Source organism: Bubalus kerabau, chromosome 21 (genome assembly GCF_029407905.1).
Source record: "Bubalus kerabau isolate K-KA32 ecotype Philippines breed swamp buffalo chromosome 21, PCC_UOA_SB_1v2, whole genome shotgun sequence".
In the NCBI taxonomy this organism is placed as follows: Eukaryota; Metazoa; Chordata; class Mammalia; order Artiodactyla; family Bovidae; genus Bubalus; species Bubalus kerabau.
The window spans coordinates 28834717-28851246 of NC_073644.1; the positions used below are offsets into that span (position 1 = coordinate 28834717).

Sequence of the window (16530 nt, forward strand, 5' to 3'; positions counted from 1 at the left end):
ACACTTCAGCCTGTAACTGTTGGGAAAGCAATGACTGCGGAGGCCAGGTTTGCTCATGGATCCAGGTCTTCCATTCTCTCTCTTCAAAAGTTGAACGTTTTGTCTTAATTTTTCAGTGTTACTGATCACAGTATCTTCTCTCAGTATCTCAGTGCAGGTGAGGCAGAAGATGCAAATGCTCTAAGTTGAGGGAGGCAGGGTGAGAGGGGAAAATATTGGTTTGAAACAGTGGAAATGGAAAGTAACAGGGAATAGGCTAGAACCTGATTGAAATCTACCAATTGTGAAAGATTAGTCAGGGTTTAATGCATTCTGAATGGTATAAAAATCTCAAATTTCTTGAAATTAAGAACAAAGGCAAGTAATAAGTGCCATCCTGGGATGGGATTTACTATCATCATGTCAGGTCATGTCTGTCCTGTTTTTATTGGGAATATATTTTTTTCCTCTCTAAAGCACATACTTAAATCTGAGGATCCTTTCTGATGGATGGCTAACCTAGTTCTGTCAGTCCGCCCACAGGTGGTACCTGGGCGTGCTGGTGTGCACTGCAGTTCTGATTTTCTTATGACTTTTTTGGGGGAAGAGACGTTTTTCAGGGTTTAAATTGTTAGATGACAATTTGGTACTTTCTTAGAAAATTGTAAACCATTATTTTGGTTGTAGGGTTATATGTACATAGATCAGGGCTAACACATTATTTATAGACAGCAGGAGAAGGGGGCAACAGAGGATGAGCTGGTTGGATGGCATCAACGACTCAATGGACGTGAGTTTGAGCAAACTCCAGGAGATGGTGAAGGACAGGGAAGTCTGGGGTGCTGCGGTCCATGGGATTGCAAAGAGACAGACACGACTTTCTGAACAACAACAACAAGAGTAAGGAAAGTAATCAATGGTGCACTAATAGCAAAAAAAAAAAAAAAAAAAGGCTTAAACTCCTAACACTGACTGCTTTGATTTCATTTCTATTCCTTGTAAATGTAGAAAACATGTTATTCTCAAGGTGAAAGGCTTAGTCTTGTGTCCATGTTCTGCTCCTTTTTGATGGTCCTCCAGGGAGAGCTGCCCCATTTCCAGGGCCTTGACGGGTTCGATGTCTCTGGCTTGTAGTGCCATCTTTGGGAGAGAGCTGGCATAACTGGTTGCCACCACTGGCTGATGATGTGAAATGCACAAATTCAAATAGGATTTTGAATTACTCACTTAGCCCCAGGATCAGGATGTGTAGAGGAAGCTCAAAGCAGGCCCTCACCGGCCTTGTTTAATTGAAAGAACTTCCTCTATCCCCTCACCAACAGCCTCCTCCTCCTCCTGTCTACTCCAGGGCAAACTTCACGAGTGATTCCACTGTCACTGCTCTTTAAATATTTTAGTGGTTCTTTTTAACTTTCGTTAGAGAAAGTTTCTCTTTAACTTTCTTTAGAGAATGGTTTTCTTTAACTTGAAAAAGCCCTGGGTGGCTCAGACGTTAGTCTGCCTGCAATGCAGGAGACATGGGTTTGATCTCTGGGAGGGGAAGATTCCCTGGATAAGGCAATGGCAACCCACTCCAGTATTCTTGCCTGGAGAATCCCATGGAGAGAGGAGCCTGGCAGGCTACAGTCCATGGGTCGCAAAGAGTCAGACTCAACTGAGCAACTTTCACTTCACTCTGACTTTTGGATTAAAATTAAAATTCCTTAGGCTGTCATACATATTTAGGCCTCTGACTTCTCATTTATATAAGCATCTTCCCCAGCCTTAATAAGCTACTTTCAGTTTTCAGAAACAGCACATCTCTTTCTTCATGTTCCCCACCCCCACACCACCCCGTGTCTCTCCCCAAGTCTGTTCCATTGACCTGGAATGCCATTCCTGTTTCTTTACTTGGCTATTTCCTGTGGTCCTGCTACACTCAGCTCAAAGGTCATTTCTCAGGAGAAGCCTTTCTCGACTATTCAGCTGGACGACCCTTCTCTTTCTCCTTAATCCTCACATTCATACCCCTTATGAAACATGTCATACTGTTTTTTTTTTTTCTTTAAATTTTTTTTTTTTTTTTGGATGTGGACCATTTTTAAAGTCTTTATTGAATTTTTTACTATATTGCTTCTGTTTTATGTTGTGGTTTTTTGCCCGTGAGGCATGTGGGATCTTCAGCTCCTCAACAAAGAATTGAAACTGCACCCCTTGCATTGGAAGTCAGTCTTAATCACTGGATGGCCAAGGAAGTCCCATGTCATACTGTATTTTAACTCTTACTACTTCCTGCATCTGACTGTGAGGGCCTTAATGGCAAAGACCCTAATTCAACCTCTTTATTCCTAGCACTGAGCCCATAGGCCCTGGTGGCTCAGCTGGTAAAGAATCTGCCTGCAATGTAGAAGACCCGGGTTATAGTTAGAACTAAAGGGGTAAATACAAAAGTAACACAGCATTAATTTCCTCTAAAGGATTGAGTAGGGCTTCCCTGGTGGCTCAGATAGTAAAGAATCTGCCTGCAATGCAGGAGACCTGGGTTCAGTCCCTGGATCGGGAAGATCCTCTGGAGAAAGAAATGGCAACCCACTTCACTATTCTTGCCTGGGAAATCCCATGGATAGAGGAGCCTGGCAGACTACAGTCCATGGGGTCACAAAGAGTCGAACATGACTGAGCAACTAACAAAAAGACACTTTTAATAAATGAATGAATGAGCATTGGAAATAGATCACAGTGACTCCCATATCATTTTTCTTTTTCTCACTTTTCCTTGTCTTGAAAAGGAAGATCATAAAGTACATTAAATGAGAAGATTTTTGCAAAGTAACTACCATGATGCTTGGTGCATAATAATAATAAATACTTGTTCTTTCACTCTTCTTTCTTTACAGCTCTTATCTATGAGTTGTAAAGGTTTCGGATTTCCCACACCTGGTGGTTATACTTCACTGGTACCAAAGTTTCCACCCTATCAGTACCTCCTTGTTAAATACCTAAGGAAGACTTCCCAGTCAACCAATATTTATGCTGATCACATGTAAACACTGTGACTTTTGTACTAACACCTCATCATCACTCACCACACACACTCACTGCCTCTATTAAACACACATTCAGCATGTCTCTTACCTTTAACTCAGTCATCTTACTAATCACAGAGAAACTCAGCTCTAGCATTTCTAGCCAGAGTGTGGTCTTCTTTTTAAGAAAAACATTTTCAGTACTTAAGGTTGATCCTTTATATCAACAACAGTAAATACAGGTAGTCCTTGGCTTTCATTTTTTCCCACTCAATTCAACTCACTTTTTCCACGCTGTGTACCGGTATCCTTGCTGTACCTTCCTTGGGCACGAGTCAGCCTGCCCGTGAGCTAATGAACACGCACGCTGTGTTAGCAGCACCTGATACCCCCATGCCCACGGTCAGTACCAACCACCACCTTTATCTGGAAAGAAGAATTTATTTGCATCATTATTGGACTTGTTTTTATTGCCTTTTCCTTGATTTTTTCTGCACTTAATTTTATTATTTTTTTGAAAATGCTGAGATGAAATCTCTTGCTTATTCACTTTCTCAACAATCCATAAAAGTACTGGCAGATCTCCACCAATAATTCTTTCCTCATATAAATTCTGTTTTTTTGCTCTTACTTTTATTTCAAATAAGCAGAAATAGAATTTAAAGAGCAAATTAATTTTCATTGTCTGTATTTAATATTTAGTCCATGTTTAAAATACTGCAACAATTGTTTATACATGGACACATGGTGACATTCAAGAAAATTTACCATGTTTAGTGATAATAAGTGTTAGCTTTCTGGGAATTTCCATGTAATATGTTTAGTAGTGTATTGTTTAGGGTCTGTTTGTTTGGTTTTCATAGTTGTTTTGTGAAATATATATATATTTTTTATTTATTTATTTTTTTAATTTAAAATATTGTATTGGTTTTGCCATATATCAAAATGAATCCACCACAGGTATACATGTGTTCCCCGTCCTGAACCCTCCTCCCTCCTCCCTCCCCGTACCATCCCTCTGGGTCGTCCCAGTGCACCAGCCCCAAGCACCCAGTATCGTGCATCAAACCTGGACTGGCGACTCGTTTCATATATGATATTATACATGTTTCAATGCCATTCTCCCAAATCATCCCACCCTCTCCCTCTCCCACAGAGTCCAAAAGACTGTTCTATACATCAGTGTCTCTTTTGCTGTCTCGTATATGGGGTTATTGTTACCATCTTTCTAAATTCCATATATATGTGTTAGTATACTATATTGGTGTTTTTCTTTCTGGCTTACTTCACTCTGTATAATAGGCTCCAGTTTCATCCACCTCATTAGAACTGATTCACATGTATTCTTTTTAATGGTTGAGTAATACTCCATTGTGTATATGTACCATAGCTTTCTTATCCATTCATCTGCTGATGGACATCTAGGTTGCTTCCATGTCCTGGCTATTATAAACAGTGCTGCGATGAACATTGGGGTACACGTGTCTCTTTCCCTTCTGGTTTCCTCAGTGTGTATGCTGAGCATTGGGATTGCTGTATCATAAGGCAGTTCTATTTCCAGTTTTTTAAGGAATCTCCACACTGTTCTCCATAGTGGCTGTACTAGCTCATTCTATGATTCAATCAACTCATATTTATTGATTGTCAGCATGTGTGCAGATGATGGGTATACATCAGGTAATCATAATTCTTACTAGATTATTAAGAATTTAAAAACTGATTAAATCAGCTGATTAACGATTATTAAGTTTGTGGTTAAGAAGTCCTATTAAGAACTGTTGGTGGGAGTGTAAATTGATACACTTTGTTGAGAGGGAAATTTAGGAAAACTAAAAAATTATTTGCATGTGTCTTTGATATGGCAGCCTCCTTTTTAAGAGTCTGTCTTATAAAAATATATCAACATATGTATGTGCTCCTGTGATTATGTACATGTGTATGTATGTGTATATATAAATGTCCACTGAAGCTTTGTTAACAGCAAAAATTGGAATCAGCCTAGTTCTTTGGGATTCAGGGAATGGTTAGAAGTTGTGTACAAATTAATGAATATTTTGCAGAATTTTGAAAGAATGATGTTCATGATAATGTGGGAAAATCAAATTATAGAAGAGTACTATAATAGAAAAATTCAGAATCCAATCACAGAATCATGATGCTAAACTAGAATACCTTTACACTCTAGAAAAAGCAAATCTGCCGTCATTGCTTTAAAACCAGTTGTTTTGGATACCTGATGGCTAGCTTTCAGGTTTGCTTCACCATCACTCACTTTTAAGGTTTTCAAGGAACTACATTTCCCAGATACATCTTCTCTGTAACATTTTAGAATTTATTAATATGTTATTCATCTGTCTCATAACTTCTTTCAAAAAGCACACAAGATTGCTTTCAATGACTTTATTACTCTTCCTGTAAAATGGTGAATTTCTCCCAAAATGCAATTGTCTTCATGAGTTTGTATTTGTGTCTTCATGCTAAGGGTGGCATTTACACAAACCTTTCAAAGGTCATTCAAAGGGCTGTTGTCTAGAGGTAACACTGCTGTATTGGCTTTCTGGGAATGGGATTTTTTCATGTGACATGTTTAGTCAGTATAATGTTTGGGGTTCATTTATTTGGTTTTCATGGTTGTTTTGAGAAATATGGGCTTCCCTGATAGCTCAGTTGGTAAAGAATCCGTCTGCAATGCAGGAGACCCCGCTTTGATTCCTGGGTCAGGAAGATCCGCTGGAGAAGGGATAGGCTACCCACTCCAGTATTCTTGGAATTCCCTTGTGGCTCAGCTGGTAAAGAATCTGCCCTCAATGCAGGAGACCTGGGTTTGATCCCTGGGTTGGGAAGATTCCCTGGAGAAGGGAAATGCTACCCACTGCAGTATTCTGGCCTGGAGAATTCCATGGCCTGTACAGTCCACAGGGTCACAAACAGTCGGACACAACTGAGCAACTTTCACTTTTGAGAGATATATTATGATTAAATACAGGCACTTCCTTTTAGGTGCTTGAGAGAACTTGACTGTATTCTTCGCTTCCAAAAGTAATGTATGCCTGTGCTAGATAGACATTCTGCTGATGCTGGAGATACAGAAATGATGTGTGTGCTAGTCACTCAGTTGTGTCCAAGTCTTTGCGATCCCATGGACTCTAACCCTCCAGGCTCTTCTGTCCATGGGATTCTCCAGGCAAGAATACTGCAGTGGGTTGCCAGTTCCTTCTCCAACAGAAATGATAAAATTGTCCTTATTCTCAGGGGGCTCACAGACTGGCAGGCATAGGAAAAATATAGTATCTTAATTGCTGGAGGGGGTAGAGAAGTAGCTGAGCAAGTAGGTTGGGTCAATAGGAAGAGATACCAAGAAATGCTCCTAGAAAGTGACAATGATTGAAGTGGGTGTTGAGAGACGAGAATGAAGAAGCTGAGAAGATGAAGGGAAGGAAGAGGGTTTCCAGTTAAGGAGCCAGGGTAGGGCAGAGTGACAGCTATGAGAAAGCATGCCCTACTCTAGAGACTGAAATTGTCCATCTGCCTCACTTGAAGTAATGAAATAGGTCAGGGCCATGCAATGTATACAGCCTTCAATTAACATAGAGAATGATTGACTGGTGTTGTTTTAGGCCGTGCACCGTGGACTTGCCCACCTCAGCAGTGTACAGACCATCTCCAGGCTTTGGGGCCAGCAAGCTCAGCTTGGAACGCTGGCTTTTTGGAAGATCCTGACACCATCCTGGGCTCTCTGCCTTAGTAATCTGGCCACGGGGGTGTCTCTGTATCATATGATCAACAGCACAGCACGTATCATGAGATTTCTGAGGCCTGCCCCAGTGTCATCTCATGAAATAGGACCTAGTCACTCATTAGCACAAAAATTTTCACTGGGACCCTCATTTTCTATGAGAAGTGAAAGTGTTAGTCACTCAGTCATGTCCGACTCTTTGTGACCCATGGACTGTAGCCCGCCAGACTCCTTGGTCCATGGAATTCTCCAGGCAGGAATACTGAAGTGGGTTGCCATTTCCTTTTCCAGGGGCTCTTCCTGAGCCAGGTATTGAACCCAGGTCTTCTGCATTGCAGGCAGATTCTTAATTATCTGAGCCACTTTCTACAAAGTTAAATCCAAAACCCTAATGGGGTTCAAGATCCTCTGCCATCTGTCTCCCATATGTCCTTCTAGAATTAAGTTGGAAGAATTTGATGAGTAATAATAATAAGGTCTTTGAGGTTAGGCTGTTCTGCGGTTGAATTTTAACTCTGCTATTTACTTAAGCTCACATAACATGTACACCCATGGCTGATTCATGTAAATGTATGGCAAACACCACCACAATATTATAAAATAATTAGCCTCCAATTAAAATAATTAATTTAAAAAAAGAAAAAAGAGAATTCAATAAAATATAATTTCGAGTAATTCGTATGGCAAGCATTATATAAAATGGCTGACTATGTGATAATTCATATTTTGCCTCAGACATTTTAAATTATGTTTTACTGTTAGTGCTTTCTGAATATACCCTGTATTTCTGACGTTGATACTTTTGGAACCACTGTCAGATAGAATTCTACTTGGCTTACCTCAGGTGTCCCCATCTTCAAGGAGCCTTTAAAAAATAATTGAAATTAATTATCCTTTTCTTATTTCAACAGAAATTGATACCTCTGGTACAGAAATAATACTAATAACTTTTGAAATAATTTTAGAGGTTGAATCTTCACTTATTTATTCATTGTGCTGAGTCTTTGTTGGCGTGCACAGGCTTTCTCTAGTTGTGGCGAGCAGGGGTTACTCCTTATGGCGATGAGAGGACTTCTCATTGTGGTGGCTTCTCTTGTTGCAGAGCACACGCTCCAGGTGCAAGCTTCAGTAATTGCAGCACACGGGCTCTAGTTGTGGCCACGGGCTTTAGTTGCTCCACAGCTTGGGAATCTTCCTGGACCAGAGGTGGAACCCGTGTACCCTGCATTGGCTACTGTACCACCAGGGAAGCCAGCCCTATTTTGCTAAATTTAAATACAGTGGGAAGAGATGGTGTTTTATAATTTATACAAGGTCTAGAACAATTCTGGAGCTTATTCAATTGATTTTTTAGTTTATAATGAGCCATTTACTCATAAAATAATGATGCTATTGAGAAATTCTACCACTGATAAATACATTATTCTGAATTTCGGTTTATAAGTGGATTCATGTTCCTGTATTGTGCACATAATGATAAAGATGATAATCACCTAGTAACAAAATGGGAAATAGTTTTCCAAATGTGTATTTGTGTGTGGAATACTGCATGCACCAAAGAGAAAATAAAACATATATTTTCTTACCACATATTTTTTATTGAAGACATATGTAAAACATTATTATATTCAGTAATATATTGCAATCAGAAGTATCTAATCCAAAAGAGGGAATATTTTAAAAGAATGCTTTTCTGAAAGAAGTTTATAAATTCTGTCTTGTCGACGTCTTCTTTTCCCTTCACCTGATAAGACTTTTCTAAGAGAACCCATTTATTCACTCTATGGGGCAGAAGATAGAACTCAAACTACATTCTATTATATTTGTTTATTAAATCCCATTTCCTGGACTCCTGGGTTCATTTTCAAATGTTAACATAAATGCTATGTCATCTTTACCTCCTAGCTAAATCAGTACCCTCTTAAGCAGGAGAAATCTTGCTTTATGCCCTTTATTTTGTTTGAGATGATGTTTTTAACATATGTCAATTTCAGAGGCTTGAGTCACATATGATTGATACGTAGAATGATGGAGAATTTCCTCTCCACTGATAATGTTGAGAGAAAAAATGAAATGGTTCTGATCTCATTTCCATGGATAGTATGGAGGAATGCATCCACCAGAAATGGGGTTTCTCTTTTTGAAGCACCATTAAATCTTTGCATATTGATAGTGGGATAGATCACAGAAAATTTTTCTATAAAATGAAAGAACTGGACAAGAGATTGTGAGAGGCCCCAAATTCTTCAACACTTTTACTCATAAAAATATTAAGCAAGAAGCACTACAGTTATTTCCTTCCAGAAGAAAATAAGCCCTGAAAATAAATTTATTCCATTTATATTATCTTACTAGTCACATCATTATCCTTACTACTATATAGTTTACATATTTTACAGAATTAAATAAAACTATCTTGCTAGAATTTCTTTTTCTCAGGACAGCTTGATGCCTACTAAGAATAAGCAATCTGTGCATGGGTTTCCATTTTATTTATTCAACATTACTAATAACATTAAAAAGAGAAACACAACTTGGTAATGAAATTAAATATTTTGTTAATTATTTTTGGTAGGAACTCAAAGCCATATCACCAGAGTTTTAAGTCTAGAAATGAATTAGAGGCTTTTTGAAGGCAGGAATCTTGCCAGTTGTCTTCAACTAACATTCAGAGTCAAGATCAGCACTCAACACAGAGAAGCTTCCAAGTCAATATTGTTGAATGTATGAATAATTACAGAGGTGCTTTTAGAGGCTATCTGATTGCCAACGAAATAGTCTATGACTCAGGTCAGTGAAACTGATTAAACCACATTTCATATGGTTTTCTGACATAATTAACAAAAGCAGGGGAAAAAACATTCTCTAAGGAGTAAAATCTCTAATACTTCTCCTGGAAACTGTTTCTGTTGTCATGTTGTCATAATTATATTTCTGCTAGTCTAAATTAATTTATAGTTGATGATATAAATCAATAAAGTGCAATAAGAATTCATCCATATTGATATGAATATATGCATATCTATATATGTATATAATTCCTTTTGATGGACCATTTTCAGTGACACATTCAGCTAAGAAGCTCTTTCCCTGTATTATATTAAGCATGCCCTAATCATTGCCTATCTTGAGAAACCATTTGATGAGACAAGTGACTTTAGATCTCTATTAACAGATTCTCCATCTTCTTTTTCAATTTCACTTCAAAAGTGTACATTTAATTCATTTTTTTCCACTTTAAAGTTTTAAATAGAAATATGTATTTGAAAGTTAACATGGCTATTGAATGCAGACAAGGCTTTTCTATGCAACCTTCAAGAACAAGAGCATCTTGGTTTATATGACCAGTTTTACAGGCCTGAAGTCCTTAAGATTCACTGTATGAATTATGTGCTATTTATTAGACAGTATCAAAGAATGTAACACATTTTCTTTAAGTTTTTTTGGCACATAATTTAAAATCAGAAAAAAAAATTTAAAGGCTTATCTAAAGTGCTTGGCCATAGTTACCCCCCAAAAGATATAATCAAAGAATCTCACTGAATTTAGAATTTTTGAACATTTGTTGACTTAAAATGTTAAATGTGGTACACTGCGCATCTTTGATGGATATGTTGGTGATTACAAGGTGCATGGTCTCCATAGAGAGTATTGACCATAAAACACTTACTGTTGGGAGTAATGTATGTTACTGTACCGTGTTACTCTGTGTCGAGATGTCACTGGGGATGTGGAACCAATAGTTTGGCTTATGCGAATGTCTGGACTCATCGTTTGTGTCAGTTGAATTTCTGGTCCTACCAAAATACCACCACTCATGACAGGTCCCCTACAACCATCACTCATGCTACTACTGCTCACGTCAGGCCTACCAGGACTAGACACCACTCTCTCAGCATAGATTACATTGTGTGTGTTGGCTAACTCAGCAGGGACACAAATATTCCCTTGAACCTCGTAGACAGGTGCCATTACTGTTTCCGTTACTACAACATTGGGCGCAAGCTGAGGATCAAAGACAATCGTAGTGGGTTGCACGCATGGATCAGCAGCAGTGTAAGTCTCGGTCACTACAATATCCCCGTGCATCATGGGTTCAGGTGTTGCCATTTCTTCTTTGAATTCAGCCTCTGAGAGAGTCATTCCTGAAGATTCATTAACAAAGTAGTTCGGTCCAAGTAAGGGGAGGTCAGTGCTGATGGGGATACAGGACTGCTGTGAAGGAAATGGGTCAATTTCCGTGTTTAAGCAGATTTCAGCAAGAGTCTTAAATTTTGGATCTAAAGTTTCCATGTAGCTTTCATCTAAATCATCCACAATCCAACTGCAACAACCAATGGAGCCCACAGGAGACCCTACTCCTTCGTGGTCATAAATGAGCAAACAATCGTTTGCAGGGCGGCCTTCATCTTCGCCTGCATAAGCCTGTGCTTTCTAAAATTGGAAGAAAAACAGACAATTAGAAGTTTCTTTTCTCTATAAAATAATTAAAGAAGAACAACAACAATGCCTTAGAGACATCTGATCTAAGATGATTTAATGGAATGAACTGAGAGATACCCTGATTGATTGCCGTATTTCTAAATAATTGGAACTCTGAAAGGAGATCAGTGTGCATAGTCTTTTGTTTCTGAGGTGGTCTAAGATAACAACATATTTAGTTATGTACAAAACATTATTTATTTAAGGAGAGATATTTGATCAACTTGGAATAAAAACATCTATAGAGGTGTACATAGCTCTATGTTTCAGAGGCTTATTTTATGTGGCCTAGGTGAAGAGAGCTGGGGTGTTTTTGGAGTTACGTTATCAGGAGGGAGTTTATCTACAGTGATTTTTAAATTTTTTTTAAATGACAGGCCCTTTAAATGAAATCCTAGGCGTGACCTCAACATGTAGAAGTGATGAAATGAGAACTTCTTTGTTTGAAGGTGTGGGGAGGGAGCAGAGACCTGGTGGTTCGCTTCCCTATTTGCCTCAACTGTTATAGCTCTTGGTTTCCATGAAATCCCACAGGGCCTGCCCAACACCATCCAAAATCCCCTGATACAATCTGACCCTTTCTTTCTTTTATAAATAAGGTAACCACAGGCCCAGAGAAGGTTAATGTCATGCCCAAGACTTAAATAGTTGTCCAATACAACGTCAAATCCACCTATCTTTTCTCCACTGCATCATGCTGCTTTCCCTATGGTTTGTACCAGAGTCTACATCCCTACTTTTTCTTAAAAAAATTTTCTATTTATTTATTTGGCTGTGCCAGTTCTTAGTTGTGGCACACAGGATCTTTAGTTGTGGTATGTCGGGTATAGTTCCCTGACCAGGGATCAAACCCAGGGCCTCCCACATTGGGAGTGTGGAGTCTTAGCCACACTTAGTCTTGTGCCCATTTCCCAAATGTACTTGAGTGGTGTGGATGACTCATTTAAATAACTGATACTCTTCATGCCCTATCTATAGTGGTGTTGGTAACCACCAATTTTAAGATACACCTTACAACAACATCTTTAGCATTTTTTGTTAAGAGCAGTGCTGAAACTCACATGTTGCCACATAAGGAGTAAAATGGGCTAATTAGAATATGAGATAAAATGGACTGCTAAATAAGAGAAATAAATGTACTAGATAGGAATTCACAAGATGGTTTAAATAAATCCTCTGTTTATCCTTTGTGCTGCCCTGTTAGGCCATCCCAGGGCCTTGTGTCTTTCCTCCTGGCATGCTCATAGACCCATGATCCTCTCCCCTAGTGAGGGACACAGTGCCTGGGGCCCTGAGTAGAGATGAGAGACCCGGGTTCCAGGCCCTAATCTGTCATCAAATCTTGGTGATGCCCTCTTCTTCAGTTTCTGCTCTCTTTCTTCCCTAATTTGGCTTTTGATTCATTTTTTTCTCCTTTCTGTTGGAGGTATCTGCAGGGCTCAAAGGCCACTGTGAAGAACAGACATGAACATGTAGTTCTTCTTGATCGGGATTCTCTTTGCTCTTTGCTGTGGGAAACACTGGGAATACCAGAAAGAAACAGAATACAGGAAAATAGCAGAAGGGAAATGGAAAATGATGGGATACTAGCCTTTTTCACAGTCGTCAGAGGTATTATGCTCACTGGATATGATGTGTTTCAGTAAGTTGGCTTTTTGTATTTTAAGGAAAAGTGAAATATTTTTTATTCAAGATTGGGATAGAGTTAAAAGTAACTGAATATATCTCAGAAAAGAATCTACTGCCATTGTTATTATTATGCAGTCTCAAGAGTGAATGATAATATTGTTGAACTGTGTGCAGGGGAATTACCTCAGAGAAATATTTTTTTATTCAGGATTGGGGTGGAGTTAAGAGTCCCCGAATATATTTCAGAAGACTCGACCACCATTGTTATTATTATTATTCAGTCCCAAGACTATTTTGTGGAGCTGTGTGCAGGGAAGTTACCTCAGAGAAATAGCTGTCCAGGAAAGCCAGGTTCAGGCCGGTGTCCGCATAGTCCCGCTGGATGCCCACCGCCGAGCTCCTCCTCCCCACGGTGCCCGCTGCTCCTCCCGCTGCCAGGCCAGCGGCCGCCCCCAGACCGGTATTGAGTTCCACTCCCGAGACACCCCCTTCAACCGTTCCTCCGCCTGCGTAGGTGTTAGTGTAGATTTCTGAAAGGAGACGGGGTTCAACGGTGCTGGAGTCGTCTGCATTGTTTACCCGCATAGACACTGTCGGCAACACCACCACCCCTTCCCCCCAGCAAAGGGAAGGCTCTGGAACGCTAGTATAGGAGCAATTCCAACTATATCTATAATCTTCAGGCTTGCTGATAAAAATAAAACTAAACAAACAGTACAAAGGGAGCCAGGTATCAGGCGTGGCTTTGCCACCTTTCAGGTGACAGACTTGAAGGTGCAGAAGAGGCCAGAGGAGCAGGGCCTCCGTTTTGCCTGTACCAGTTCCTTCTCGGGCTGCCTCTGGCAAGCTCCCCAGGCCTGGCTGAGAAGACTTGCACTCACTCATGAGCCCTCCAGAGCAAGGCCAGCCACGCGTTTGCAGAAAGGGAAACTCAGGGTCCTCATTCACCCTGGTGCTGCATGGGGAGTGGGCTTCCATAGGAGTGTTCAGTCACCTTAGACTCTTTGCGTTCAGAGCCTGGCTTGGGACGCTCAGAAACCATCACTGAAAAATCACAAGCCCGCTCTAGAACTGGGCAGCCTCTCTACTTTGTTCAGTTATTGCCCAATACTGGGTATTTTCCCAGTATTTTAGGGTATTTCTGGGACTTGGTAAATTAGGAGAGGGTAAGAGTGGTGAGGTGAATGCATGTATAAATTTAAGAAAAGTTCCTCATTTCAGCTCAGTTGCTCAGTCGTGTCCAACTCTTTATGACCCCATGGACTGCAGTACGCCAGGCTTCCCTGTCCATCACCAACTCCCAGAGCTTGAGCAAACTCATGTCCATCGAGTCCATGATACCATCCAACCGCTCATCCTCTGTTGTCCCCTTCAGTGTATTCTTAGGAGAACATATTTGCTGCTTCGTTTTTTTCTTTCTTTCTTTTTTTTGAACTGCTTGTTTTACAAATAATGGTAACACTTACTATGCAAGGCACTATTCTAATGTATATTTTGTGATATACATATATACATACAGCACATATACATACATTTGTATATGATATATGTAACATATATGATCCATATTATATACCACACATACATATATAATGTACATACTATACATATAATATATAATATGTATAATATACGTATAATATATAGTATGTATACTATATATATAATATATAATATGTATATATATATATATATGATCATTTACTCCTCATAGGAACACTTTGAAGTAGGTACTATCATAAATTCAGTTTCAAAGAAGGAAATTGAGGCCTAGAGAGGTGAAGTGTCTTACTCAAGGACTTAATTACTAGTAAGTGGCAGAGCTGGGAATCAAACTTGAGCATTCTGGTTCCAGACTTTGCCCTTTGAATTGCTACATCGTTCTTCACTGCCAGTGTTTAAGACAGAAAAATAAAGTCACCACTTCAAATATGTAACTTTCTCTCCACTTACACTGTCCTCCAAGGAAAATGACAGATGTGCTGATTTTTGGTAAGGTACTTATACATGAGATTTGCCTGGCTGAACAGTTTGCAAATTTTAAAAAGGAAAACAGATTTTGACATCCACTGACCAGAGGAATCCATACGGTCCTGGGTATTAGAGGCTGTCATTGGTACACATATGTTGGACACATCCTGAAAAGAAAAAAAAAAAGATTTTAAAGAAATGTTTTATGTTAAACATTTTGAAATACATATTTAATTACTTATTTTGGCTGCACTGGCCTTAGCTGTAGCACGTGAGACCTTTAGTTGTGTCATGTGGGATCTAGACCCCTGACCAGGGATCGAACCTGGGCCCCCTGCATTGGGAGCACAGGGTTTAAGCCACTGAACCAGGGAAGTGCTTATGTTAAACATTTCAAAAGTGATGTATTTTCAACTTTGTGCAATGTATAATTATCAGGACATGTTGAATCCCTCTGAAACACCAAGCTTCTGTGGAACCTGACGAATCCACTCACCCTGTCCTCGGGATGGGCCCCTTCTATTCTCCAGGATTGCACCACTCCTTCTCCCCCCTCAGGCACAGGAGCAAAACTCGTCCCCAGCCCTTCTGGCTGTTTTCGTTTGCAGCAGCAGCACAGGAGCAGCAAGAGCGGTGCCACTGCCCAAGAAAGTGGAAAGGAAGAGTTAACACATATTGCTCAATTTAGGAAGTCATCAAATGCATCACTTTTGGGAAAATGTGGCATGACATTCAGAACTAGAGGGAAAAATACAAATGTAATGCATTAATTTCCCCTAAAGGATTGAGTGGGGCTTCCCTGGTGGCTCAGATGGTAAAGAATATCCCTGCAGCATAGGAGACCCAAGTTTGATTCCTGGGTCGGGAAGATCCCCGGGAGAAGGAAATAGCAACTCACTCCAGTATTCTTGCCTGGGAAATCCCATGGACAGAGGAGCCTGGTAGGCTACAGTCCATGGGGTTGCAAAGAGTCGGACATGACTGATTGAGTAACATTAAGGATTGAGGATACGTATCTGTGTTTATAAATACAAATCCGCTAATCACTTAAGATCAGGTAAACTTTAATGACAGATTAGGCAAATAAGGTTCTTTCTTCCTGCTTATCTAAGACTCCAAAGTGGTTGTTGGCAGATCCAGGATTCAAATTCAGTTTTATGTTTCCTAGTCCCCTATGTACATGTGTGCACATTTTACATGTGTGTTTATGTCTGTGCTTTTCCTGTGTCCTTCCCCAACTTTCCTATTTAGACTTAATTACTTCTGCTTTTCTGCTCTTAAAGGACTCTGCTGAAATTGTCATGATGCGATTCCTTTATGCTCTGCTATAAAGCAGACACGACTGAGCAACTGAACAACAGCAAAAATACTATACTTAGGGACTTGCATATTTCCCATCTTTTTGACCCTCACTAACCCTGGACTTTTTTTTTGTTGTTGTTGTTGTTGTTGTTTAGTTACTCAGTCATGTCCAACTCTTTGGGACCCCATGGACTGCAGCACATGAGGCTTCCCTGTCCTTCACTATCTCCCAGAGTTTGCTCAAACTCATGTCCACTGAGTTGGTGATGCCATCCAACCATCGCATCCTCTGTCGCCCCCTTCTCCTCGTACCCTCAGTCTTTCCCAGTATCAGGGTCTTTTCCAATGAGTTGGGTCTTCATGTCAGGTGGCCAGAGTATTGGAGTTTCAGTGTCAGCATTTGTCCTTCCAGTGAATATTCTTACT

At 39.9% G+C, this 16530-nt stretch overlaps 1 protein-coding gene across 1 annotated transcript in view; it reads right to left on the reverse strand.

Annotated features, from left to right (window-relative positions):
- Positions 1–10386: 10386 nt before the first annotated feature.
- DSG4 (desmoglein 4) overlaps positions 10387–16530 on the reverse strand; it is a 39875-nt gene continuing 33731 nt past the window's right edge. Inside the window, exons 14-17 of the mRNA XM_055558874.1 lie at positions 15299–15441; positions 14906–14969; positions 13153–13361; positions 10387–11154 (exon numbers count right to left, since the gene is read on the reverse strand). Coding sequence (XP_055414849.1) covers positions 10387–11154; positions 13153–13361; positions 14906–14969; positions 15299–15441 — 1184 coding nt within the window. The remainder of the gene's footprint in view (positions 11155–13152; positions 13362–14905; positions 14970–15298; positions 15442–16530) is intronic.